The 25,161-nt window shown below is 42.2% G+C and overlaps 1 protein-coding gene and 1 long non-coding RNA gene across 5 annotated transcripts in view; one reads left to right on the top strand and one right to left on the bottom strand.

The window, feature by feature from the left end:
• The window catches only part of LOC107078950 (uncharacterized), a 385,366-nt gene that overhangs the window by 221,927 nt on the left and 138,278 nt on the right, over positions 1 to 25,161 (bottom strand). The window lies entirely within an intron of this gene.
• crebbpa (CREB binding protein a) overlaps positions 1 to 25,161 on the top strand; it is a 56,671-nt gene that overhangs the window by 13,389 nt on the left and 18,121 nt on the right. For 2 of the 3 annotated variants that reach the window (XM_015359893.2, XM_015359892.2), the window contains exons 2-13: positions 8,054 to 8,733; positions 14,467 to 14,652; positions 14,741 to 15,002; positions 16,953 to 17,066; positions 17,862 to 18,104; positions 18,317 to 18,422; positions 18,764 to 18,910; positions 19,484 to 19,601; positions 19,961 to 20,144; positions 21,868 to 21,930; positions 23,414 to 23,535; positions 23,951 to 24,136. In XM_015359893.2, the coding sequence (XP_015215379.2) occupies positions 8,054 to 8,733; positions 14,467 to 14,652; positions 14,741 to 15,002; positions 16,953 to 17,066; positions 17,862 to 18,104; positions 18,317 to 18,422; positions 18,764 to 18,910; positions 19,484 to 19,601; positions 19,961 to 20,144; positions 21,868 to 21,930; positions 23,414 to 23,535; positions 23,951 to 24,136 (2,411 nt within the window). The remainder of the gene's footprint in view (positions 1 to 8,053; positions 8,734 to 14,466; positions 14,653 to 14,740; positions 15,003 to 16,952; positions 17,067 to 17,861; positions 18,105 to 18,316; positions 18,423 to 18,763; positions 18,911 to 19,483; positions 19,602 to 19,960; positions 20,145 to 21,867; positions 21,931 to 23,413; positions 23,536 to 23,950; positions 24,137 to 25,161) is intronic. The other variant, XM_015359894.2, reaches the window with a different exon arrangement.

Genomic DNA, 25,161 nt, shown 5'->3' with positions numbered 1-25,161 from the left:
CCTGAGCTTGGAATCAACTGGTAGTCCATTAGACACTAGAAGAGGAAGGTGTTTAGGTTAATGTGCATGATCTTATTTGATGGCAAATGAAAATCAAAGTATACTAAAAAACAAATAACTGGGCAGGAAGATTGAGATCTAGGTCTTGTACCACATGTATTAAATTAGTAGAGATTGTGTTAAGCAAGAGTAACAGAAAAGCATGCTTCAGATGCTCTGAATCTTACTCAGTGAAGAATACCATGCTATAGATTTTCTGTAGCTGTGCACAAGAATATTTTTGTTAATGAAGAGACTCGCACTGATCCAAAACTGCCTATATTTGTACTCATTTTTATACAGCTGTGCTTATTTACTGGAGCAGTAGAGCTAGACCCCAGCTGCATCCCAGTTATAAGTCTAGAGCCCCTATGTCCGTATTATTCCAGATTTGAAATCTTAAACCCTTAAATCTTAGAAACTGGGTGGAAATGCGGTTTGGTAAAGAAGATCTGGCTCTGCCGGAAAAAAAAACTTCCATGTAGTCTACTATATAACATTGCTTAGGAGTCTTCCACCTCTGTTTCTTTATACTCCAGTAGGTTGAAGCATCCAACGATCACAGGAGCCTTGCTCAGATGGTGCTGCTGCTGAATAGCACAAAATGAAAGGGAAGCTTTTCCTAAGCTCTCTAGGTGCTTTGGACTGGAGTCTGTATGGTAACAAGCCGATAGTGTGGCTCAAGCGCGATGGCAGAGGCAGCTGTTGCAGGTGAAATCCAGACTCGGACCCTCAGCCCCGATCGGTCTGCAGATAGTGCGCGATGGGCATTTACTGCTAGACATATTATGTGTTCAGTTTTACTACTGATCATATTCCTGTTTTCCTTACTTCCTCTTAGTGGCATTTCTTACTTGAATATGCATCTGAAGTAAAAAAATTTTTGAGCAGCAAACCATGAACAACAAAAACAAATGGACTTTGCGCTAAGTGGATCAAACTCTAGGGTCACTCTTTATTTGAAACTGTTTGATACAAAAGTGCTTTTTTCATTGGTTAGACGTTTTTCTGTTAGTACATAAGTAAGGCCAGGTTGGTTTGGAAACCGTAGTATATCCAGCTAGTGCTTTTGTTCAGTTTTAAGTGCATTGATTTTTTTTTGCAACATGAGCACTGTGCATAGTTAATAGATCAGGAACATGCCAGATCCATAAACACCCGCTGTTTCCTTTGAAAACTGGACTTGCTTTACTATGAAGTGCTGGGCAAGTGCACTGCTAGCACTCCTGTAAATACCTGTGGTTTCAGTTCACAGTTGACACTGTTTTCCTTTCTGTGATTTCCTTTCATGTTCATGTCTGATCATAATTCTTCCATTTCATTATTGCATTTTCTTAGTTTATCTTCCAGTGGACAGTATTTTGCCCCACTAGGTTTAACAAGATTGACTTGCTAGTCTTTTCTGTTGCTGTGATAAGCCAGACATTACAGTTGGCTGTCAATGATGGTAGCTGCCCTGCAGCGTCTTCTCGCTACAGTTGTGCTTTTCTGGTGCAGGAGAAGATTACTTGCCTTTCAAATTTGTCAAAACAGAAATTTGCAGTGTTTTAGTATGTGCTCATAGAAATTAAATGGAAGTTGATGAGAATTCCATTGATGTGAATTATGAATGAAATACATTAAATTCTGAGGTGTGCAGAAACATTGTCGTCTGCTTATGTAGAGGAAAGTTCTTCCTTACTGGGAGGTGCTGCACTGTGCAGCATAACAACCAGGGAACCTAAAGAATTTAAAAGGAGAAGAAATGGGAAAGCTTAGACTGGTCAAGTCAATCTCCAGATTTTCAGTCCAGCTGCCCAGTATTTTACATACAGAAGAAGACATTAGTTGGAACAAGTCAAGAATAGACAATATCAAAGTGGCTGTAATAACGCATCTCATGATTACATAGGTCCTATAGGAATGGTAGTGAACTGTTGCTTCATAGGTTGCCTGTCTGTTGGCATGGTGGATTTATTGCTGTTTTCATCACAAAGTTGACATTTACTTGTAAGGATTGTATGATTAATGACTTTTACTAATGTTGTAAACCTAGTAAATGTGAAATCATGTATGTCTTTGCTATGTATTATATGGATTTTGTAGATTAAATGTGCCGGTGCCATTTTGATTGGTTCTAAATCGCTGTAATTAGTGAGAGTTAATAGGCTGAAAAACATTTTCTGTACTCTTGGAATGTTAGAGACTTGACTATGCACATTGTCGTTCACCACAGCCAGCAATTTCTAACCCAGCAAAAAACATCACAACCAAAGAACTATCTGCAACAACCACTACAAGTGATCTGATGGCTGCATGACGCTATATCGATCAGTTTGTGTTGCTTTCAGAAGTGGCCACACACTGCTCACCTGTGATTTTCACGGAGGACCTTATGCCCAACCCAGCATAAACACATTGGTAATTTGTTAGTTTACTGCGCTTGCAAGTTTCTGTTGATACTGAGTACAGAAAAATCATATCCCTGTAACTGTTCATCTCCATTTTCATCTGGAAAGTACGTTAGTGGGTGAAATGATTAATTAGTGCAGTAGATCGTTTAACAGTTTTGATAGGAACTGTTGGAACAGATGGGTTGTATGGGATGTAGCAGGTTTGTCTGAGATGCTGCCAGACTAAGAATGACTGACTGATGAGGTGGTGTCTTTACTAAAAGGGAGCCTTTTCAGGCTTTTGTAAATGGCGGAGTGGAGGATAACCATTAACCTGGCCTGGTTCTGTCATGAGGATGAGATCAAGAGTTGATTCTCGTGGAGTTCTACATGTTGTTCCCCCCTCATAAGAGTTCTTAGTGCTGGTCACCTGCCCCTCCTCCCACATGGAACACACATACTGGCCTTATCCATTCTGTGTGCCGAGTGTTGGAAACTTCCTAGGGCTGGAGACTCCTGCTTCTTGTACAGTGGAAAATGCATAGTGGAAAGCAAAAGTTAGTGATTTATTGAAGAGGCGCTCTTCTTTTCCTGCTGGTACTAGTACAAACTAAGCACACAGAGCATGCATCACACTGTGATGACCTTATTCTATGGTTTGCTGTGCCTGCATGGAGATGTGTTTTGTTGGTTTGTGTGCTTTGATCGTGTTGGAATAAACTGTGGTGCAGCCTGAAATGACGGGGTCAAGCTGAATGGGCTCCAAATTGTTGATTGTTGTAAACTGTGCCTTTTAAGATGGAGTTTTAATGAGTTTTCCTGACTGTGATGAAGCTTCATTGAGCAGTGGGTAAATCCTTTACATGTTGATGTGACTTTTGAGTCACTCCCAAATACTATTTATAACTATATATACTATTTATCACTGCAGAAGAGCTATACCTTTCATTTTGAGAAAGCATTAGTTCACACAGTCGTAGGTTTTTATGTCTTCTCATAGGGCGATAACATCATTTTGTGCATTAAGCTTACATAGCTTTTGTAAAAGGCTTTGCTTTGATTTGGACAGAGAAGTCATAAAGGTATTTGAAACCTGCTGACTTTTTTAATGCACTAGAATGGAAATACCCAGTGGTATTGCTGATGGTCAAAGCAAATAATTCTAATAACAGAAACTGCAACATTAACGTTTATGTATAGGGATATTTTTGTCAGGTCTTAAACTTTTGGGGGAAAAAAATGAACAAAGAGCCCCTTCCATGTTTACATTTAACCTAGTTGTGACTAATTTTCTCCCCTTTTGTAGTTATGACAGAATTTCATGTTACTTAGAATAAACAGGTTATCTCCAACAGACATGCATCATTTAATCATGGCTCTCTAGATGACTTACTCAGGCAGCACTGTTTGTATTGCAGAACAAGTCTATCCCAAAACGGACTCGGTCTGATCAAAAGTGGGAACAAAACGTTATCCAATCTAAATTTGAAAGCGCTTTCCTCAATGGTTTTGGATGCTTCACACTCATACCTTTTGTGATACGTTGAAATAAATTCCCATAAAGTTTAAAATTAAGCAACAGTAGTAGAGAAATGATTTGAAAGGTTGATTTAGTCCAGAAGCAAGCGTGTTCAGTTGTCATGTAACATGGGGGGGTTGCGAATTTCATTGGTGCTGCTCACGTGTTGTGTGTGCATCGTCCCGTCAGGAGTGCCTGTGAAGAGCAGGATCCCGACTGGACCTTGGCTCTGGCGAGTTTGGAGGAGGCGTGTTTGGGCTTTTCATCCATCTTAATATCTGCTGTCTTTGCCAGCATCATCTTTGTATCTTCATTAATGAGAGAGAGCTTCATGAAAGCTGCATTTTGAATAGTTCCTAAATGTGGAATGTCACCTGTATCGAGTACTTTTTTCATTTTAATTGCCAAGAGCGTGCTCTCCCTTCTACTTTATAAGGCTGAATGGATTTTCTACATGCAGCACAACTGAATATGACTGCAAACCCCCAGGTGCAGATATCGTTCTGCAGGAATTTGCTTCTATCTATTAGCTGTGTCATGTAATTAGAATCTCCATAGCTCTGTTTATGGGGAGCTAAAAGCCCTGTTGTAAACGAAGAAGAAAGAATTCTTAATTCTCTTGAATCCCAACATCTCCCTAAGAGGGGTTGGGGGATTGTATAGACCTTTTGAAAATTGGGCAGTTTAGCATGGATTGTTTGGGATGCTAGTTAAGATTGTATAGATGTTTTTAGTTAATTATAATGTTGTAGTTCACTGAAGATCATTATATAAGAAACAGAATTTTAGAGAAAATTGTATTCCCCTTTCCTTCATTTATACCACTGTTGGACAAGCTGTTGGACACAAGAGTCGATAGAATCGTGACAATAGGGTTGAGTAATTTTTCTGGCTGCCCTGTTCTGTTCTGAGCAGATGGTGAAAAGTGAAAAGGTCTGCATGTTATCCTGGCTGTTTTTTCAGCACTGACGGGGGTTCTCTTTTGAGCCGGAGAGGAGATCGAGCCTCCGGCTCCAGTAATTGACTGAAACCTGATACTCTCGCGTTGCAGGGAGAGCCGATGCCACTCTGTGATCTCCAGCAGTGCGTTATCTGACCGCATTGACAGTGATTTCCCTTTTCTCCAGTCAGATAAACAGTGTTCTCAGGCAGTGGTTTGGGTACATTAAAGCATGGCCGTAGCTCTGTGCTCATGTTTGGCAACGTGATATATTTGGCATTTGCAGTCGCGTGCTGTTGTGGCTTTGTAGTGCTAAGACACGTTCCGCTGTGCTTCCACCACGTTCAATTTCAGCAGTGTCAGGAAGGCTTCCTGAAATCACGCTTGTGAAGCTGGCTTCCAAAAGAGTCATCTTGCATCTCCCTTGTTCCTCTTAACTTAAGTGTTTTTCAAAGGCTGTACCGTTGAATTTTGTCGGGTGCAGGTGTAAAATCATTCTCGTCAATTCTGAAACATGGTTTCACTGGCATGCCGGTTTTCTTTTAGGAAATGCGTCAAAGGAATATTTTTATGCCTACATCTGAACAAAATGCACTGCTAAGTGTCTGCGAGAAGTTCCAGTTGACAAAGATCAGTCTTTGTGTGGTGTCTGTGTCACTGATATGGTGCATCTTCTCCTTGGGGATCCTTGTGAGCCACTGCAGAAGAGAAAGTTAATGTGATCTGATAAATTTGCATGAAATGTAAACAGGGTCCTGGCTAGCACAGTGGGAATAGTATACACCGTGTGGACAGAGGGACCCATCTAAGAGTAACAAGTAACTGAGCGCATTACTACTTTTAAAAATCTAACGCATATTGGAATAGGTAATATTCAGGAATGTCCAAATACAAAGAAAAAAAACTTAAGTACACCACTGTTTAGAGTGGATCTTAGTCTTAGGAGTGGTGGCCTATACTGTTAATGTCCTTAAAATTAAACCTACAGTTTGCAGCTGTGACCAGCAGCTCATGTTAGAGCATGATCCCTGACTGTCATTTCAGTTTTGCTGTCCTCCACCATGCTACTCTACAACTGAAAGCATGTAACTTTGACACAGAGAAAAAAATCTTTGTCATATTTTTCCTTTTTAACCTTGATTATTTTGTATAGAAGAGCAAAAATTGAATGCCTGAGCAAAAGCATTGCTACTCCCTCTGATTGACTCGCGTACGTACACAAACGCACATCTTTTGTTTGTAGGCCTGAATGAGACACGTTGTAACGAACGTGATTTTATTTCATCACCCAGTACACATAGCAGCAATAACGTGAGTGAGAGAATGTTTCATTAATGATTGTGCGTGTTTCACCCTTTTCACGTTGAATCTCAAGTTCATATAATCCTTTAAAACTGTTACTTGCTGGCGTTCAGTTGAAACGCAGTGATACTCATTGTGGTGGGCCATAGGCGAGTTGACCACACTGAGAGTTTCTCTGTTTGAATTTGTAATGGCTCAGGAAACCGTTCGAGAGAGACAGATATTTTTAGCAGGCACAGGAATTGGATGTCGAGCAGCGAGAGGCTGTTCAGCTTCAGCTAGAACTTAGGTCTGCGGTGCTCTGAAACCAAAACAATGCTTTGCGTTTGGCAGCATTCCAGGGCTGGGGCATTAGCACAAGACTTGGCAGCGATCTCGCCGTCTGCCATTCAGAGAATTATACTCCGGCAGAGTCGGCGAGCGAGAGTGAAACGCACAGACGGCGAAATGCCTTTGCTGCGAAATGTCTCGAAAGGAAGTATGGTGCCGTACCTCTCCATGATGGGGCTGTCGTTGAGCGGCTGTGATATGTGGTTACGGTGGCAGGGTTCAGTCAGGTTCATTGATTTGCGTGGTGTGGATGGCGGCTGCTGTTGAAGGACCCCCAGCGCGCTGGAGGTTGAGCTGCGCTCTGTGGTCAGATGTTTACACTGCTCTCACTGGCCTGAACACCAGTACAGCAGCGACAGCTCACAGCTGCAAGTCTCTGGGATTGCTGAGAGCAAGCACGCTTCTTCATGTGGAGCAGTGTATTTCACCTCATGCTTTTCCCACAGTACATAAAATACCATTCAGAATTGATTTTGGATTCTTTTCTAAATGTGGTTTTCCGTTTTGAATCTGGGTCCCCCTGATGTGATGTGAAATTGAGGTATGGATGAAAAAAGTGAATCATGAAGTTCTTCTGGTTTGCCCTTTGTTTGTTTTTTTACCATTTGATACAAACCCTGATCACACATTAATTCCTGTAAGCTTGCAAATAGGTTTGCAACAAATGTGAATACTAATTGATTAATGCAATCCTTTTGTGATGTTGCATGGTCAGATTTGAAACTACTCTGATAAGCAGTTCAGTTTAAGACTGTGGTTGTAAAATATACTGTTACTTCAGTAACGGTAAAAAGCCATCTCTTCAGGTTGCAGTTTTAGGCCATACTATACTGTAGGCATATATAAAAAGTGTTAAATTCTCACTGTGAAATTGTGTATTCGTATTTGCTCTATTGTATGTCTTGTACCTCTGGTAAGGTGCATTTAGTTCCATATTTAATATGCCAGTCACTCAATTTTGAATGTAAAGTCATTTGTTTAAAGAATGTTTGTCTGTATTGATCATGGTGGAAAGCAGTGGTACCAGAGTTCTCGGGGGGGGGGGGGGTTCTGACAAATGTCTGTGAGGGATTAGGGCAACCAAGCTCACCTCTGACACTAACAACCCTCTGTCTCCAATATTTGGAGCTGACCCCTTGCTTAATTCCGCACCCTGTAGGTGGGTCTGACCTTCTTAACCTGCATTGAGAGGGCTGCTTGCACCTAACTTCTCAGTAACGCTCCCCAGCACCTTTCGTCTTTGTATTTACTGTATAATAGATTTTAATTTTTTGGTCTTAGTCACGTTTCGCGATGAGCGGTATTTGTCTCTGAATGACAGTTTTGGACATGTTATAGGCTTATCTGACACCTGTGCCATGTTGGATGCTTCTGGTGGAGCAATAGAACAGCTGAAGCCGTACCTTCTTGCTGTGCTGCTGTGCACCTTCTGTTAGTGACGTCTAAGAAAGAATACGTTTTGCTTACATGAGATCGTTAAGGCAGATGCACAACTTTCATACAATTTATAAGCAAACTGATTTTTCTCTCTCTTTGTTTTCTCTTTCCTAGTAGACTTGGGATCGCTCTTTGACCTGGAGAACGACCTTCCGGACGAACTGATTCCCAATGGAGGGGACATGACGCTTGGGAGCATGCCCTCCAACGGCGGCTCTGGGATAGGGAGCATGGTCCAGGACGCAGCCTCCAAGCACAAGCAGCTGTCCGAGCTCCTGCGGGCTGGGAGCAGCCCCAGCCTTAATGCAGGAATCAACTCGGGCAGCCCCCAGCCAGGCATGGGCAGCCAGCAGGGTGCCGCCGGGGGGCTGGGGGGCTTGGGCGCGTTAGGCAAGAGCCCCCTGAACCAGGGCCTGCAAGTATCCGGCGGCTCCCCCACCGTCCCCTCCCAGGCCCAGAAGCAGGGGGCCGCCCCCACCAACCCGAGCGGCGCGGGGATGGGCATGAACGCCGGCTTCAACCAGGCCATGCTGAACAGCACCCAGGCCCACGGGCTCCTGAACCAGAACTCCCAGCCGCAGGGCCAGGTGATGAACGGCTCGCTGGGGTCCGTGGGCCGAGGCCGGGGGGCAGCTGGTTTGCAGTACTCCGGCCAGGGCTTGCCGGGCGCGGCGGGAGGCGGCGGCGGGGCGAGCGGCGCGGGCAGCGTGCTGGCGGAGACCCTGACCCAGGGGGCGCCCCAGCTCGGCGGGCTCCCGGCCATGAGTGCGCAGCAAGCTGGCGGCATGAATAAGGTGAGTGCCTGGCTTTTAATGACCCTGACTGGAGCGTATAGATGGGATGTAAGCCATGAACCCGGCACAGGGCACGTGGGGCTGAGCTGATCGCTTCAGAGACTAGTCGACATGCTGGGGAGGCGACACGATTCGTTACTAAGCATAATGGAATTCTGTCGTAAGCAGAGGGAAAGGTAGTTAAGTGCATCTCTACCGATTTGGACCCATATTCTGAATCTGCTGTGTCTGAAATGACTCTGGGGTTAATTGGCAATTTGAAGTAGAGCCCAGTAAAATTATTTATTGAACAGGAAGGCCGTTTAACAAAAGAATCTTTTGACAGATTCTGCTGTAGCATTTTAAGTTGACAGCTACGAGAACAATTTGTTTTTTTTTTTGTGCTTAATTCACAGTGTTAATGCATCTGCTGACCTTCAGAAGTTTAACATCTAATAAAACTCTGGAATTGTTAGAATTGGTCTCTCTCCCTTCTGTACTTTACTCCGTTGGCTGTCATCCTTTCTCACTGCTTCCCTTATGCAGTTTGTCCTGCTTGTTGCTGGTTTCTCTTTACTGCAGGCTAATAGTCAATAGGCCATTGGATTTCTAATTTGATTTTCAAGGGAGTGTACTGTGGAACTGTATTAATCTGATAAGCTCTCTGAGGTGTATTTTGCGTTCATTGTGGTAGTTCCAGCCATTGTGAGGCACGGTTCTCTTTTCAGGAATTAGTGCAGGTCAGTCCACGGATCGTTTTCTTCCTGTTCCAGATAATTGTCAGTTCATTCTTTCAGGTAATCTGGTGCGGTTCTTCAGTTACACGTTACGAGTTCAAGGCATCATTTTAATCTGCGTTGGGGATTCCTTCAGCTTATCTTCATGGGAACGCAGGAGAGCCGCGAGGCTCTAGGGGGTGAAACAGCGGTAAAATACCATGAGGCAAATAGTTCTGAGCCTTCTGTTTCACAGTACTGTTGTCAGTGGAATATGATTGGGGTGATCACCAGCTTGTTTTCTTTATGCCTAGAAGGAGCAATAGCAAGGTGACAGTAGAATCTGGAAACCAGTAATAGATTTGTCACAATTGTATGCCACTAATACAACACGCAAATGTTAAAAGCTGTTCAGGCAAAACATTAATAGGGTCATGGTTTTGAGTATATATGAATCCCCTAACCATGCAACAGAAGTAGGCCAAACTGCTCCAGCACCTATACTGGACTCTGACAGATGATGTTTTCTGCCATCTACTGTCACTGCCCACAAAAAATCTTAATTTCCTTCATAGATCTTTTATGCTGGCAGGACTTGCAAGTTCTGACAGGCCATGAAGTGTTAAATGCCGTTAACGTTTCTGCATTCACCTTTTATCAAAAATTACTTGCATATGAATATAGTAACGGTTTTTAAGTGTCCCGAGTTTCTTTCACAGATGCTCTTAAATGGGGGGGAAATGTGTCAAGTTAACTTGGAACATAATTTCTTAGTATATATAATGCTCACAGCATTATCCATCAATTGGAAAGCTGCTTAATCCTGTAAGGCTCCATCCATAAAAGCACAGGGCTCAAGGCAGGACCATACTTTGAGACATTTGGCACTACATGAATTTGCTGTAATTTTTTACAAACTGATTCTTCCTAGGTTTTTCATTGATTGCTGGTTTCAATGCATTCAGTTTCATGGTTTGCCTGTGATTAGTTCTTTGCTCAGTCTGGGCATTAGGGGATAATGTGGTCAGTCGGTGGTGTTCCTGCTCTTATAGAGTCGGTGTGAATTAGTGCAAGTGATTTGCAAAGATCAGTAGAGATGGCACGTTTTTACTGATCTGCTCTCAAAATCGCTCAGCAATCTGAGCAGTATCATATCGGCCCATCTTTCTTTGTTCTTTGTTTTCTGTATGTTCTGGTTAGAGTGAAAAAGGGAAAAAAATGATTTTTTTGATTGAGGATAGAAGGCAAGAATATAAAATATCTACCCACTGTTAATTAAACAGTAAATTGTTGCTAGTTTTGTCACTTGCCAAACTGAAGTCATAATGCATCAGAACATCACAATGAGTTGCTGCTGTCTGTATCCGCCACATGCAAGTGTACTCACACATTAAATGTAAAAGAATGAGGTGTGAGCCACGCTTTGAACAAATATATAGCCAGGTACTCTTGTTCGAAGTTGTATTTGAAGTGTTTTTTTTTGCAAAACAGATTACTAGAACTTAAGGCTGTATAGTTTGTTATGGGATATGATTTCTAATTCCTAGAAGTACGTTTCTATGGGGAACAGAACTTGGGAAGCTTCAATTCTGAGGTGAACCTGTTGTCCACTGGTACTTACATGGTCATGAGTCAATTTGTGATCCTGGTTAGGTCTTAATGTGGATAACCTCTCTGCCTGCTCATCACTTGCTTGTTTTTTGGTTTGTTGCTCAGTGGTAACTTAGTGTACAGTAGTGATCAGTTTAACACCGTAGAAAATCTGTCCCTTTTGAGGGTGCAAACATGGATCCTCAGATTCACACTTATCAGTGATGGGAGTTCATGCCGGCCTCTCTGTTGCCTCCAATTTCCTGGAAGTGTTTTGCAGAGTTGTAGCTCTGCGCAAGTGAGAGAGATGGATCTTATAACTGCAGAGGTTTTCAGCTTGACGTGCAGGAGCACATCGCGTCACACAGGAAACCAGTTGATTCCGGTTTATCAAAGACCCAGTCTTCTAGCCACAGAAAGGTGCTAACCACAACTGGTGGGGGGCAGGGGGAATTACATAGGAACCAGCACGGGTTCGACTGACGTGCTTGCATCTTGTAACCCCACAATGATTCGTAGAATTCCTCTTGTTTGCATAAGCAAACATTTGTAGTCTGTTCAGCGTCGGGTTCAGACCAGGCTGTTCTTAGATGTGACAGGTCTTTTTCCTCTGAACGAGCAGTACATTGCTTACTAGACCTGCAGATGTAGAAATGTTGTCAGTTGTCAATCGAAGGCAATTATATGTGAAAGATCACTAATTATGTACCCAGTGGTATAAACCGTTTTCCAAGCAGACCTTCTTGGGTTTGGTGTAGACATTGGTGTTCAGCTTTCATGTAATTTTTCACTGTTACTGTTGGCTCTAATTGAGTGGATAGTTTTTATAAAAGGAATAAACAGTTTTGGTCATTGTTAATCGGTTTGTATTGTAGTGCAGTATCACTCACCTGGTTACAGATCCGTTTTGAAAAAACCCATTGCCATCAAAAAAGTGTACAGTGTAATGTTGGATTTTGTGCAAAGCTGTGGAAAATGTGGTATTTATATAAAATAGTGTTTTAGAGATGAGCAGTTTTCTATGAATAACTATGGAAAAGTATACAAAAACATGCTGTTTACATTTTTAATTTGCTTTGCAATATATTTCCAATACCCATATATAGGTGTCAGTGTGCTTTTACAAAAGTAGATTTTCTCTCTTGTGATCTAAATTTTGTGCATGTTCAATAACTTGTCAAGCTTTGTAGTGACGTCACTTTTCTTGGGTTCAGCTTGCTTTCAAACTAGTGTGCAGTATAACTTCTTAAAGGCAGCCACCAGTGGTTGCATTTAGAGCCCTGCTTAAGACCCAGCTATTTTGACTTTGTAATAGGTTCCATTTTTAAACTAGCCTGCAGATTTCAGAAGAAATCCATGACTTTTAAAAATCAAGCAGGTGACAAGGGAAATTAGTTAGCATCGCCTTTTTCATAGTCACCCTTTTCACTGAAATCGGTTTTCTTCACTTGAGAATCTTATGGTAGACTTTGAATATTTTAAAAACTAGAATGTAGACAACATGCCTGTAGCATGTACAATAAAATCTTTAGAATACTAACGTCTATAGGGATAATGTGGTTTTTAGAAGTAGTTTTTGTGTTAAAGTTAAGCCTGGTGGTATGCACACATCCAGTGAAACAGAAAAGTAAATGGAACATTTCAAGTTTCCTTAACGTTGACGAACCACCATTACGGATGCTATTTACCTTGTACGTTTGCCATGAAGGCAGCAAATTTTGTCAGAGGAAGGGTCTTTAATCCATGGTTTTGGCTGCCTGAAAGGGCCCGTGGGGAGTGCCCCATGAATTAGCTCGGTTTTAAAGAGCCTGCCCTGACACTTCCAACAGAAACGCAAACACGGGTCTTTCATCTTGTATCTGTGGTGCGTGCAGTGTCTGCATTGTTCCGTAGTAAATCCCGTCTGCGTGTGTGTCTGGCTTTGCAGCACTGCGCCCGGTGTGCCATTAAGGGAAATGTGCTGTAAATCATGTTAAGTGGACAGTGCGTGGCGAGATGGTGGGGGTGGAGAGAGCCGGGCCAGGCGATTTGAATAAAAGGTTTCCTTTGGCCTCTGTTGTCTGGCTGTTAAGTGGTTAGTGCTGACTGCTGCGTGTCTGCATGTGTGGGGGTGTGCCGAGGGAGAGCCGCTGATCTGTGGCGAAAGCTGGTTTCTCCGCTGCTTTTATCTGTCTGCTGGATCGCTGTCAGGGTACCAAGGCGCTGTGCACCCAGCGCTGGGGTCTGGAGTAGAGGAATCTTGTGCTTTTTTTTTTTAACTCCCATCACTTACGTCTGTCTGGAATTTCAGCCTCAGCTGGAAAGAACAGCCTTTTCTGTTTAAAACTGTGATATAGTTGTGTGTTTTTGTGGGGGAGTTTTTGCTCAGATTAAGGGGAGTGCCAGTTTTTGTTCTGAGACCGTTGTAATGCAGTGGTGAAACAGCCAGAGTTGGAGAAAATCAGTCCACGGGTTTGCACACAGGAACACCACCACAGGGCTGCTTTATAACCCCCTGCCTGACGTGCAGAATATATTAATAAACTTTTATTCAGGTTTTGGGGCTCAAATCCAAAATGATCTGCTAATTGTTGAGACTTTTAACAAGAACAAACATTGATTAGAGTGCTTAATGAAGACTTAATTTTGAAACTTGAAATGGGTTATTTTGAAGTACATTATGGTTGTTGAATTTTAAGCACTTGTTTTAAGAGTGACGTACGTAAGAGTGAAACGACACTGGTGTGAAATGTGCCACAGAATATACAACTTTAAACTAGTAGCTGGGAGACATCTGTTGTGTAATACATTTTTTGTTTGAGTAAGCAATTCATTACAGTGAATATTCACTATGAAGTTGTCCTATTCAAGCTGTGGATGTGACCAATTAATTTTGAATAGGAGCTTAGATTTCAGAGTTAAACAAGAAAAGCTAACTAATGATCAGTTTGTCTCATCTGCTTAACCTTATTTTGCATTATTTGAGTTGGTTGATTTGATGTTTTTTCTCGACAAGCTTTACATTTTAATAGGAAATGCTTGTATACACGTTACTTTAATTGGACTTTTACAGATGGAACATATGCTTTTCATTTTGAACTTTTGTCACATTGGACATTGCAACAGAATTGCAAAAGGAGGCTTGCTTACCCGTCTTGGGAGAGATTAAAGCACACAACCCTACAAATTGGCAATTAACTGAACTCTGAATGGGCTAGTTGCAGTACTGTAAGAATCGTTGGGATTTCGGTTTTCTCCCCCTCTGGTGTCCACTTGACCATTGTTTGTTTCGTATTGGCTGTGCTGTAAAAATGCAGTACTTCTAAGGGGTAACCTGGGAAGGCTACAGTCTGAAATGTTTAACTTGCAGTATTTCCCCATGAGGGGGAAAGAACAGCAACATTAAATAGCAGTGATTTAGTTTGTCTCGGGAGGCAGCGGTTGTAATGGCCTGTGCGCTCTCTTTCAGATGGGGTTGCCGGGGAGCAGCAGTCCTTTTGGCCAGCCATATGGGCAGAACACAGGGCAGCAGCTGGGGACTACAGGGGTGAACCCAGTCAACCCCCAGCTTCAGAACAAAGCAGGGCTGTCCAACAGCCTGCCCCCTTTCCCCACAGACCTGAAGGGGGCTGCCGTTACCAGTGTGCCAAACTTGGTAAGTCCCGAAGTTACAAGCGTTTCATCCCTAAGATCGGTAGTCTGTGGAGCTGCCTAGACACACCTCTCCATGCCTGTGCCTCCAGACCCAGATGCAGCAGCAGCCCCAGCAGCAGGTGCCCTCGGTGGGCATGGTCCCCAACCAGGCGGTCTCCACCGGGCCCACCGCCGACCCGGAGAAGCGCAAGCTGATCCAGCAGCAGCTGGTGCTCCTGCTCCACGCCCACAAGTGTCAGCGGCGGGAACAGGCCAACGGGGAGGTGCGCCAGTGCGCCCTGCCCCACTGCCGCACCATGAAGAATGTCCTCAACCACATGACGCACTGCCAGGCCGGCAAGTCCTGCCAGGGTAAGAGGGAGGCTGGGAGATCAGGGGGGCAGGGGGGCTGGCGATGCAGTGCTGTCCAGAGGTAGAAAGATCTCGTGATGGCAGCAGTGGCTGTTGCCCTTTTCAGAATACACTTGTCTTCGTGCAGTAGTTGGACAGACTGAGCTAGGGTTTAGGCAGCTGCCTTTTATTTAACCTTCAGATGGTAGCCTGGCACCTCCCACTCGGATTGTTTTGGGATGTTCACCCAGAGTTATGTTAAAAAGTAATTTTCATTTCTTAGGGGTTAAAAATAACATCGGATCGGTTTGGAAATTCTAGTCTTGGTCCAGATGTGGCATGTACGCAGTCAGCCTTAGTGGTTATTCTTTGCCGCAGTAATTGGCGAATGCCGTTGCAAATGAAGAAATTCTGAGGAAGCCAGTCAAAATGATTTTTTCATGCCAGCTGATTTAACTAGGAGGGGTGGAGCTTTCAAGAGTAAGTGGCGTGTAACGTAAATGGCTGCTGTGGTATATATTGTATGTGCCTTTTTAATCTTCCTGTCAAGTAAAGGTTGAAACTCAGTATTTAAAGTTCATTTTTTTACTCATTATTTTGTAAACTGTTACCTTCTTTTGTTTTTTAGCATTTCTGCATTTGATAATTTCCATCTTCTTGTTAAAACTATTGCCAGATTTAAAGGTGCAAAACATTAAAAATTAACATTTTGAGAAAATTAAACAAAGTGTGGCGGTGACTGATTAGTTAGGGCAATGTTACGTCTTGAGCATAGCCCTTAGCTCCAACAGAGAAAGAAACCCATTTAGTGAATTGAGAGAAGAGCTCTTATTCTTTTTCTGGAGGGACTGGTTGTGATGATGAGCCTTATTTCACTCTGACAGTGTCAGCATCTTGCAGGGTATGAGGATAGATGTGCTTTTCGGTTTGCCCAGGCTGACTGCAGTGAGAACGAGGCGTACTCCACACTGTATGTTGTGACTACATTGTCATCCACGCGTCCATTATTCTGACCTCCTTTTGTATTGAAACATATGTTCCTATGTATATAGTGATAATGCAAGTCTTGTAATTCTTCCAAATCAAGACGACTGTAATGTAACAGGTCAGGGACTGCATGCCCTCATGGTGTGTGGACAGGTGATCAGTTTCAAGTTTTTGTTTTGAGCCAGGGTTCACTTGTCATCGGAGAAATTGTGGTTGCCATAGTAAAATTTAGTTTTATGAGTGTCATTGGAGAGATCCAAATTGTTTCATAAACTGATGGGAATGCTTTTACTTCATCATTTCATTATGCACAGCTCTCTGTGGGTCTGCACTAAGGTGATGATTGTTTTTTTATATCGTCATTTGTCAGAATGTATTATTTTGGTAAATTACTATCACATTCCCTAGTTTTCCATGAAGCCAGTCTGCTCATTTGTGTCCTTTGTCGTAATTAGTGACGTCAAGTTCAGTACCACTCTTGCTGGACAAGCATGTGCCTGTTCACTAGTCTATGAGTCCTAGAGGCCGCTTGTCATCCCAGCTCCTCCACAAATGTCTGGCAAGTATAGGAACCACCGCAAAATTCTCACATTCGCATTTTACATGAAACAGGCCTTTCATTGGTGGATTGTTTGACTTTGACATTGGTGGCTGATCACAACTCATCTTAGACTTAGACCAGTCTCCAACATATTGATGGCATGAAGGTCTTATTGTTTTGTTTTGCAGCGCAATTTGGTCATTTTTTTATTTTCACCACACCTGAGTGCTTATGCAATATTTAGTCACTCAAGTGTATCGTGGTCAGTCACAAATCCACCCGTTTTCGTTCTTTAACACATTCAGAACTGGTCATCTGCCCCATTGACAGCAAATGTAAATCCAGTTATTACAGTTATGTGATGAATTCCATCCGATACTCCTATAAAACAAAATCCAAACTTAAATTCTAATCAGTTTTTAATGTTTTTCCTGGTGTTGCAGTTGCTCACTGTGCATCTTCTCGACAAATCATCTCCCACTGGAAGAACTGCACTCGACACGATTGTCCTGTCTGTCTCCCTCTGAAAAACGCCAGTGACAAGAGAAACCAGCAGCGTACGTGCAGTTCTACTCACCCACACAGCACTGTTAGAACAATAGTAGTTGCTTTGTGTAGACAACTGGTGATTTTATGCCTTTTATTCATTTTCTTCATTGATACAAATTTTGAAAGAATTGAAAGGACTTGCTACCACAGGCAACCAGCTCTACTTTATTAATATTCTACATAAGACACTGACTTTTTTTTACACTAACTTAACCCTTTGTTAGATATGGTAAAGAGCAATTTCCAGCATTGTGATATTAAGTTCTAATGCTAGTTTTATCCAGTTTTTATGAGACTTTTTTCCCATTCGGCCTGTGTGTTAGTGCAGTGGTCTCTGTGGCGCCCCCTGCAGGACGCAGGGGGTGGTGAAGAGCTGCGCACCCTGAGCTGTGAAGCTGTGAAAGGGAGAGAGGGCTGTTCTTGAGACAGATTCCTGTAGCGCTGGTAATCTGAGAAGCAGGGGAGGGGCTGCAGCGCGATTGGCTGAAATTCTGGTGACTCATTTAAATCCCCTACAGCAGCCCTTGAGAGCGCTTGCAGACCTACAGACACGCAGCTGTTTTGCATCTTTCTCCACTACATGCTTCTTCGACAGAAGGATGTAGTTTACTCTGGCTAGCTGTGTTCTGTGCAAAATATTTTCTCATTTTCTAAGAATAGGCCTTTTTTTTTTCGATTAAGTTTCTAAGTGTATTGGTGTGGTTTTAACAGATTTTTTCAAACATGTTACTCCTTTCACAAGTCTTGCAACACTTAACCGTAGGGTTCTTTCTTTACCCAACCTGTGTTTGTGCTTTACACAGCGATGTTGAGCTCGCCCAGCGCAGGCTTACAGAATTCGATTGGCACTGTGGGAACAGGCCAGCAGACGACGCCCACCATCAATAGCACTACTCCCATTGACCCCAGCTCCATGCAGAGGGCTTATGCAGCTCTTGGCCTGCCGTACGGCAACCAGCCCCCCACACAGACCCAGCCTCAGGTACCAGGCCAGCAGACTGCACAGACACAGCCCCACCAGCAGATGAGGCCCATGAACACACTCGGTAGGTGTCGGTGTTCTTCTCCCTTTGGAAGTATGCTGCTTCTGAGGAAGCTATGGGATATAATACTTAAACCTGCGGTGAAATAAGTGGTAAAAATTCTTTGTGAGTTTAGCTCCTCTTCTATGTTTTGTTTTCCATTGCTGAAACATACAACCATATGTCCAATAAACATGTTAACTTTAGGCTTTCTGGCTGTTTTACGCTGTTTAAAGGCACTAATCAGATGAACCTTAGTGGAGGAGGAATGGGCGTCCCAGCCCCTGAGCAGACCAGCCTTCTGTCAGACTCTTCACTCCCTTCCTCACTCAATACCACAAAGTAAGTGTGAGCTTTGACTGTTGTTAATAAAATGCTGTAATTCAATTTCCTCATTGCCTTCTGATTCTGCTGTTAATACGATGCTGGCTTGTGAATACTATTTGACCTCTATTGAGAGTTTTGCATTTTTAGAGTATGTGTATTTTCATTCCATACACCTAACACAGCATATTTTAAACACTTCAATGTCTTTCCTTGCTTCTGTTTAATGTAACCCGTGCTTGGCTGGGAGTTAAGGTGGAGTATACCTTTTCCTTTTGAACATCAAAGACTTTATGAATTTTGTGCCTTATTTTAAGTTACACCTCAGGTTAAATCTCTTCTTTGTTTTCCCCTTCCAGTCAGCTGATGCCTGATGGCACAGGCGTGGGCAATGTGGCAAACATGGGTAGCATGCCCACCGCTGCTCCGCTCTCCTCCAGTGGCGTGCGGAAAGCCTGGCACGAACATGTCACTCAGGACCTGCGCAATCACTTGGTACACAAACTGTAAGTTGCAGCAGGGTCGCTCTGATATCTGAAGGGGGTTTGGCAGCAAAGAGGCTTTTTTCCCCAGTTAAAGTTAGTGGATGTTTTCCATGTGTTTTTGTATTGGTTTGGAAATCCTCAGATGCCTTAAAGTGGACTTCTAGCCTGCATTAGAAGAAAGTCTAACTTGCACACTAGAGAAGCCATATTACAAACAAAAAGTAGTTAATTATTCCCTTTTTTATAGATTTTATCACTAAAGAATCGAGTTCTTCTAAAAAATTGGCCTCTTACTGGCCAGATCTTAGTAGCCGGTATTTTTATATCTAGAAGTTTAAACCATGCTGTTAAAATGAACCGTTTGCATCTTTCGTTATAAGAGTCTTGTGAGGTTACAACTCTGTTTTAACTCCAGATAAGATTGCTGCCAGAAATGTTAATAATATGGGGAAGTCTTGAGTCATTTGATCTTAAAATAGTACTATGTACTATTTTAGAATAGGGATGTTTTTGCAAAAGTTTTAAACTTGAGATTTGAAACGACTCTGCTGATTAGAAGTAATAACACAGTGACATTGCTTTTGTCCCACTCAGTGTTCAAGCCATATTCCCCACACCAGACCCGGCTGCTCTGAAGGATCGCCGCATGGAGAACCTGGTGGCTTATGCACGGAAGGTGGAGGGAGATATGTACGAATCTGCAAACAGCCGGGTATGTTCACTGATCGGTGAAAAGAATTGCTAAGGTTAAGGTGAAGGGCTCCTTTAGAATAAGGAACTGTTTCTGACTCCATTTGGTTGGACTCCATACCACATTTGTGGTGCTGTGTATCATATTCGTACACAAGTGGGTATACTTTGTCTGCAGCTTTATAATGTAATTATTTTAGAATATCTGAAGTCATAAATTCAGATGGCAAAGTAGTACATTAATCTCCAAAAGCTGCTATAAATGTATCTCCTGTAGAAACGTATTGCCCAAGCACTGTAACGGGCAGAGATTGCTTTCTGATGGAGCTGCATGTTGTGCTACTTGTGGTCATGGCTTCATGTGCTCCTCTGTCCCCGCAGGATGAATATTACCATTTCCTGGCAGAGAAGATCTACAAGATTCAGAAGGAATTGGAAGAGAAGAGACGGTCTAGGCTTCAGAAGCAAAGCATTAATCAAGCACCAATGGCTGCCCCAGGCGGCCAGCAGCCAGGACTGGCACAGCCTTCAGCCATGGGCCCTACTCAGGCTGTGAGACCGCACAGTAAGTACTCTGAAGCCCTGGGCTGCAGTATGAGGGATGCCTGGACATGGCAAATGCATGAACATGTAATGAAACATCAGTAACCATTCACCCATTCACTATCTAGAAGGAATGCTACCATTTCAGGAAAGATTCTTATGGTAAAAGCATAAAATTGTTTTAAATTTGGGTATATACATAATTGCCCCATATAACATTATATTTCTGTATTGTTTTCAAGAGGCAATGTTTGCTTCAGTAACATTTTTTAAGTTACCTTCAGATGTTAAGACGGTTAATGGGTAGATTTGTGTCGGTATTTGTGCTTATTGGTTGTTAAATTCTCTGAAGATGTCAGTCCAGCTACTCAGTGATAGTCTGTGCTTTGTAACTCTCAGAGGTTGCGCTACCTACTGTATAAAATGTAGTTTTAAGACAATGGTGTAACGGTGGCAGCTTTCTGTAATGTACACTAAACAAGGCACCCTATTGGCAAATGATCCAGATCTAGCAGCCTAAGTTTTGTTTGGGTTTTACTTTATTCCATGCTCTGGTTATTTGTGTCCTGTGGCATTTACTACCAGCTGTGAAAATCTTTCCCTGTGTTTTCAAAAATGCTTTGATATCCGGAGTGCTTGGTGCAGTGGAAACCTCTACACGTTACGAGAGACGTTCCCTGTTGAAATTGAGTTATGCCATCAGGCTCCCGTGATTGAGAGCTTCCGGGGGGCATCTTGCAATTAGGGTGATGATGTCAGGAGTTGCATAGGTTGCAGTGAGCTGGGAGTCCATTGGCTTTACTGCACAGTTGTGCACAGTCCTCTAAATGAGATTTTGTTGCATTGTTAAATTTTAACAAGGTAACCCTTGGTCACCACCATCCTCTTTCCCTTTCATCATCCATTTTATTGTGGTTACAATATTGAATAAACATATTTTTTCAAATATTTGCACAAGCCTACCATATTACATGTACCTATTAGTTCTCTTTTTTTACTTGAGATTTTTTGTTTAAAAAGACCACATAAATGTGTAGATATATATTTTCCCGGCAAACTCATAAACAGACATTAGCAACCAGACATTAGCAAAATAGCAATATACCATTTGTTTAATCTGATGGTCATTCCTTATGGCTTTTCCCAATTTATGGGATGAAAACTGAAATATACCATTACAAACGTTTCTTCATTTACACATTCCTGATTTTATTATACCAGTTAACCGAATTTGTGATACCTTACTGCTAACACTAAGTTCTTTAAACATTTCTGACACTTGTGAATGTGAGCACCATTAATTCCTCTCAATTTGCTTGCTGTGTATGGTTTTTTATACATACTGCTACCCCAACTCGCCCATCTCTTCTGCCTCATTGGAATGCTGTGTGTCCACTCCTGTTTGTGTTTCATCGCTCTTCCATGACATGGAAAGCCTGCAGCTTGTGTTCAAAGCTTGCAGTGTGGAAGAAACAAGTAGCTCAGCATTATATGTTTTGGAAGACCTGTGTGCTTGTCTTGAGGCTTGTCCAGCCTCTTCCTGGACTCACAGGGTTTTAGTACATGTTTCAGGTGCTGTTGCTTGTGGCCATTACAGTTTGTTGTACAAGGGGATTCTAAATTTAAAGCGGATTACAAGTAGCTGTTGAAGCATCTAATTTTTTGGGGGGGACAAATCTGTTGGGATGGGAGAGAGCCATGACTTGTATCATGTACTACAGTGTTTTTTTTCCTCCACTTTTCAGATGGACCCATGCCTATTCCCAATGTGCCAAATCAGATCATGAATCGCATTCAAGTTTCACCAGGTATTTCTCCTTGTTGCCATTGAAAATATCAGCAGATGTGTAGAGCTGAATAGATTAAGTATAGATACATTTATGATTGAAAATGCTAGCTTAATGCATGGTTTAGATTCCTTTCTGTGTTTTAGTAACTGCTAAGAATGCTAATAAAAGATTTATTAGCTATAAAAGTCTGCTTAGTGCAATATGCATATAAAGATGTCATAACCCCTATTTTTATTAAAATGCTTTTGTCATGCGCAGTAAGCTCAGTTTTAATTTTCCTTTTGTTTCTATTAGTGTTCAGACATAACTTTTCAGATATCCATTTCCTTTTGAATCATGCATTTGAATAATCTGAAAACGCATGCTTTTGAGTTAAAAAATAATCAAGTATACAGCAGAACAGTGTTCCTAAAAAACAGGAGCCGCTTCCCTTTAAAGCAAAGGAATGCTTTTTTGTGAGGTCATCCTAAGTTTGTAGCACAGGCCAGATGGTTAGTAATGTCCTTCATTACAGTTAAATCCCCCAAAGCTGTTTCAGGTTTTTGGGAGAGTTATTTTGGCACGGGACACATTAGAGACTTAACCTGAAGTCATCTCGGTTCCATTTCATTGTCTGCTCCTCAAGCGTATCATCTTATATTGCAGTAATTAGTACTTTATGAGGTTCAAGTTACTTATTGCTAGTTATGTTAAAGTACTGCTGCTGTGTAAATGTCTTAGGATGCCATGGGCATAAACAGTTTATTCAGAGCCTTTGATGGTGTTTCCTGTTAGAATTTTGACATGGCTTATTCTGTATGAGAAGAAACTGCTTTCTATTTAGCATTTTTTAAATTGTAAATGGTTTAACTTCTACAACACTACATCATCTTAACTGATCAGACCTAATTGACTCTTGTATTCATCTCTAAGTTAAAGCCTTGTTCTTATTCTATAAAATCAGGATTAACCATTACCTTAAAATGACTGAAATTCCAGATTAGAATTTTCTGTTTAAAGAATAAATGAAGCAAGGGTAGAAAAATTGAAAATGTCTATGAAGTTGGGTACCTTTTGAATTTGATTGTCAAAACTGAGGTTAACCTTTCTAGTTTCATTGTACTTCACCCCTGCAGTTGTTAATGCACATGAAGCAGTGCAAAGCTATTGTCTAACATGTAAAATTCTCAAATGCAGATCCAAGAAGTTTTTTTGGTGAAATGCCAACAGGAAAGCACTTGCTAGTGAGCCTTAAGAATATGAATTTGGAATGGGCATGTAGTAAGGCTTATTATAAGGTCTTAAGGCGTCAGTTGTTGTCATAATTGCTCTCTGCTGGGAATTGGTGCCGGTTTCCAGCAGTTTGTATGTATGATAATAGTACTAGTTCAATCTGCGTCTGTTTTCACTGCTGCTCTTCCTCCTGAAACCTGCTAACAGGGGAGCTTGGTGATATTAAATTAGTTCACCTGAGTTGTCTCTTAATTGAATACTAATTGTCTCTGTTTCTGGCTCTTGCCAGGAGTAAACCAGTTTAACCCCATGGCTATGGGGAATGTGCAGATGTCACAGACCCCCATGGGACCTCGTGCAGCTTCCCCTATGAACCATCCAGTGCAGATGAGCATGGGCTCTGTTCCAGCAGTAAGCAAACCATTTTTCTTTACAGGTTCAGAATTATTGAACTTAACATACAAAGTAAAATTATACAGTGCATTTGACTGACCATCACTCCTTCTTGAGCTTAATTACTGTGTGAATAACATGTAACCAAGTCAGCAATAGATTGGTTCCAACATATACAGTGAGGCTGTCATGAGCCCACTGTTCATGTATTTTCTTCCAGAATGACATGCATTGTGAGCAGTAGTTTAATCATAAAACCATCTGTTTCTGGTATGTGACTTCTAGTCAGTGTATTAAAAAAAAAAGTGAAGTTTTTCTCTTCGAGTTGTTCTTATGGAAAATATGGCCCCTTTTCTGCAGATAAAAGCATCCTGATATCGTTCTTTGAACAAGAAGAACTGCATAAAGCCTCCCACTTTGTCTTGTTTCCTAGATGGGAATGTCTCCTTCCAGAATGCCACAAGCCCAGGGTATTATGGGAGCCCACACTAACAGTATGGTTGGGCAGACGGCAAACCAGAACCAGTTCATGCCCCAGAACCAGTTCCCACCATCCAGTGGGTCTATGAATGTGAATGTGACCATGGGGCAGCCTTCAGCCCAGGCAGCGGTGACACAGGTATGGAAGCCCTCGGTTTAGGTGGGGGGTCAGGCAGCTTAAGTCTGCCTGTCCTCAAAACTGATTTAGAAACATTTTTCCTCTTACTTTGGTTTACAGCCAGGAAAGTGGTTGCAGCCTTTTTTAATAAGATGAAAATTGATGAATAATATTTCTGATGATGTGAAATGGAATTCTTATTAAATGAAAAGTAGTTACCACACAGTTTAGTTGTCTTAAACATGATCGGATTGAGCTTTTATGCTCCTGATGAGAACAATGGACTTTTTAATATATATTGATGCACAAATAATGCTGCCCTTAAACCTTAAAAGATTGAAGTAGTTAAGAAAAAATCATAGGAAAATGAGGAAAAACAACAGATCAAATAGACATTTAAGTCTTCAGTTAAAAAAATGACACTCGTAATGTTAGTGCTAGTACCGCATAACCTCCCTCAGCATTGACATGATCGTGGCAGCGTTGGCACGTAAACCACATCAGCCTCTGGACAGACTGCTGTATGATGTCCTGCCACTCTTCCTGTGGAGCTGCAGACAGCTGGCAAGGGCTGTTCAGTCTCCGTCGTCTCCTGTTGCTGGCATCGGTGATCTGTTCCCACAAATCAATTGGACTCGGATCAGGGGAAAAAAGACGGCCGCAACAAAACCTGAACATTGTAATCCTGACACTGTATGGTCTTGCACTGGCCTGCGGGAAAATGAATGCTTATGTATTGCCTAAGGGGAATGGAAAGACTTGTTGGCCCAAGGCCTTTATTGTAGGATTGCCCTCAGTCGACACCAAAGGTGCAGTTATGTTAAAGGAGATCACCGCACTTCCACCTCCCCCAGTGGTTTGCTTGAACAATGCAACTCACCATTTTGTCTCCACGTAAATTGCGGTTTGTAAGGTTTTGCCCCTGTTAGGGACTCAATGTCATTCATCACTACATAAAACACTCTGCCACGCTCTTCTGTTGCCTTGGACATCCTTGTGTCCAAAGGTCGTCCTGATGTCGTCTGTCAGATGCTAGTGTTATCCCC

This window comes from Lepisosteus oculatus, chromosome 19 (assembly GCF_040954835.1).
Source record: "Lepisosteus oculatus isolate fLepOcu1 chromosome 19, fLepOcu1.hap2, whole genome shotgun sequence".
Classification (NCBI taxonomy): Eukaryota; Metazoa; Chordata; class Actinopteri; order Semionotiformes; family Lepisosteidae; genus Lepisosteus; species Lepisosteus oculatus.
This window is presented reverse-complemented; position numbering and strand designations above follow the sequence as displayed.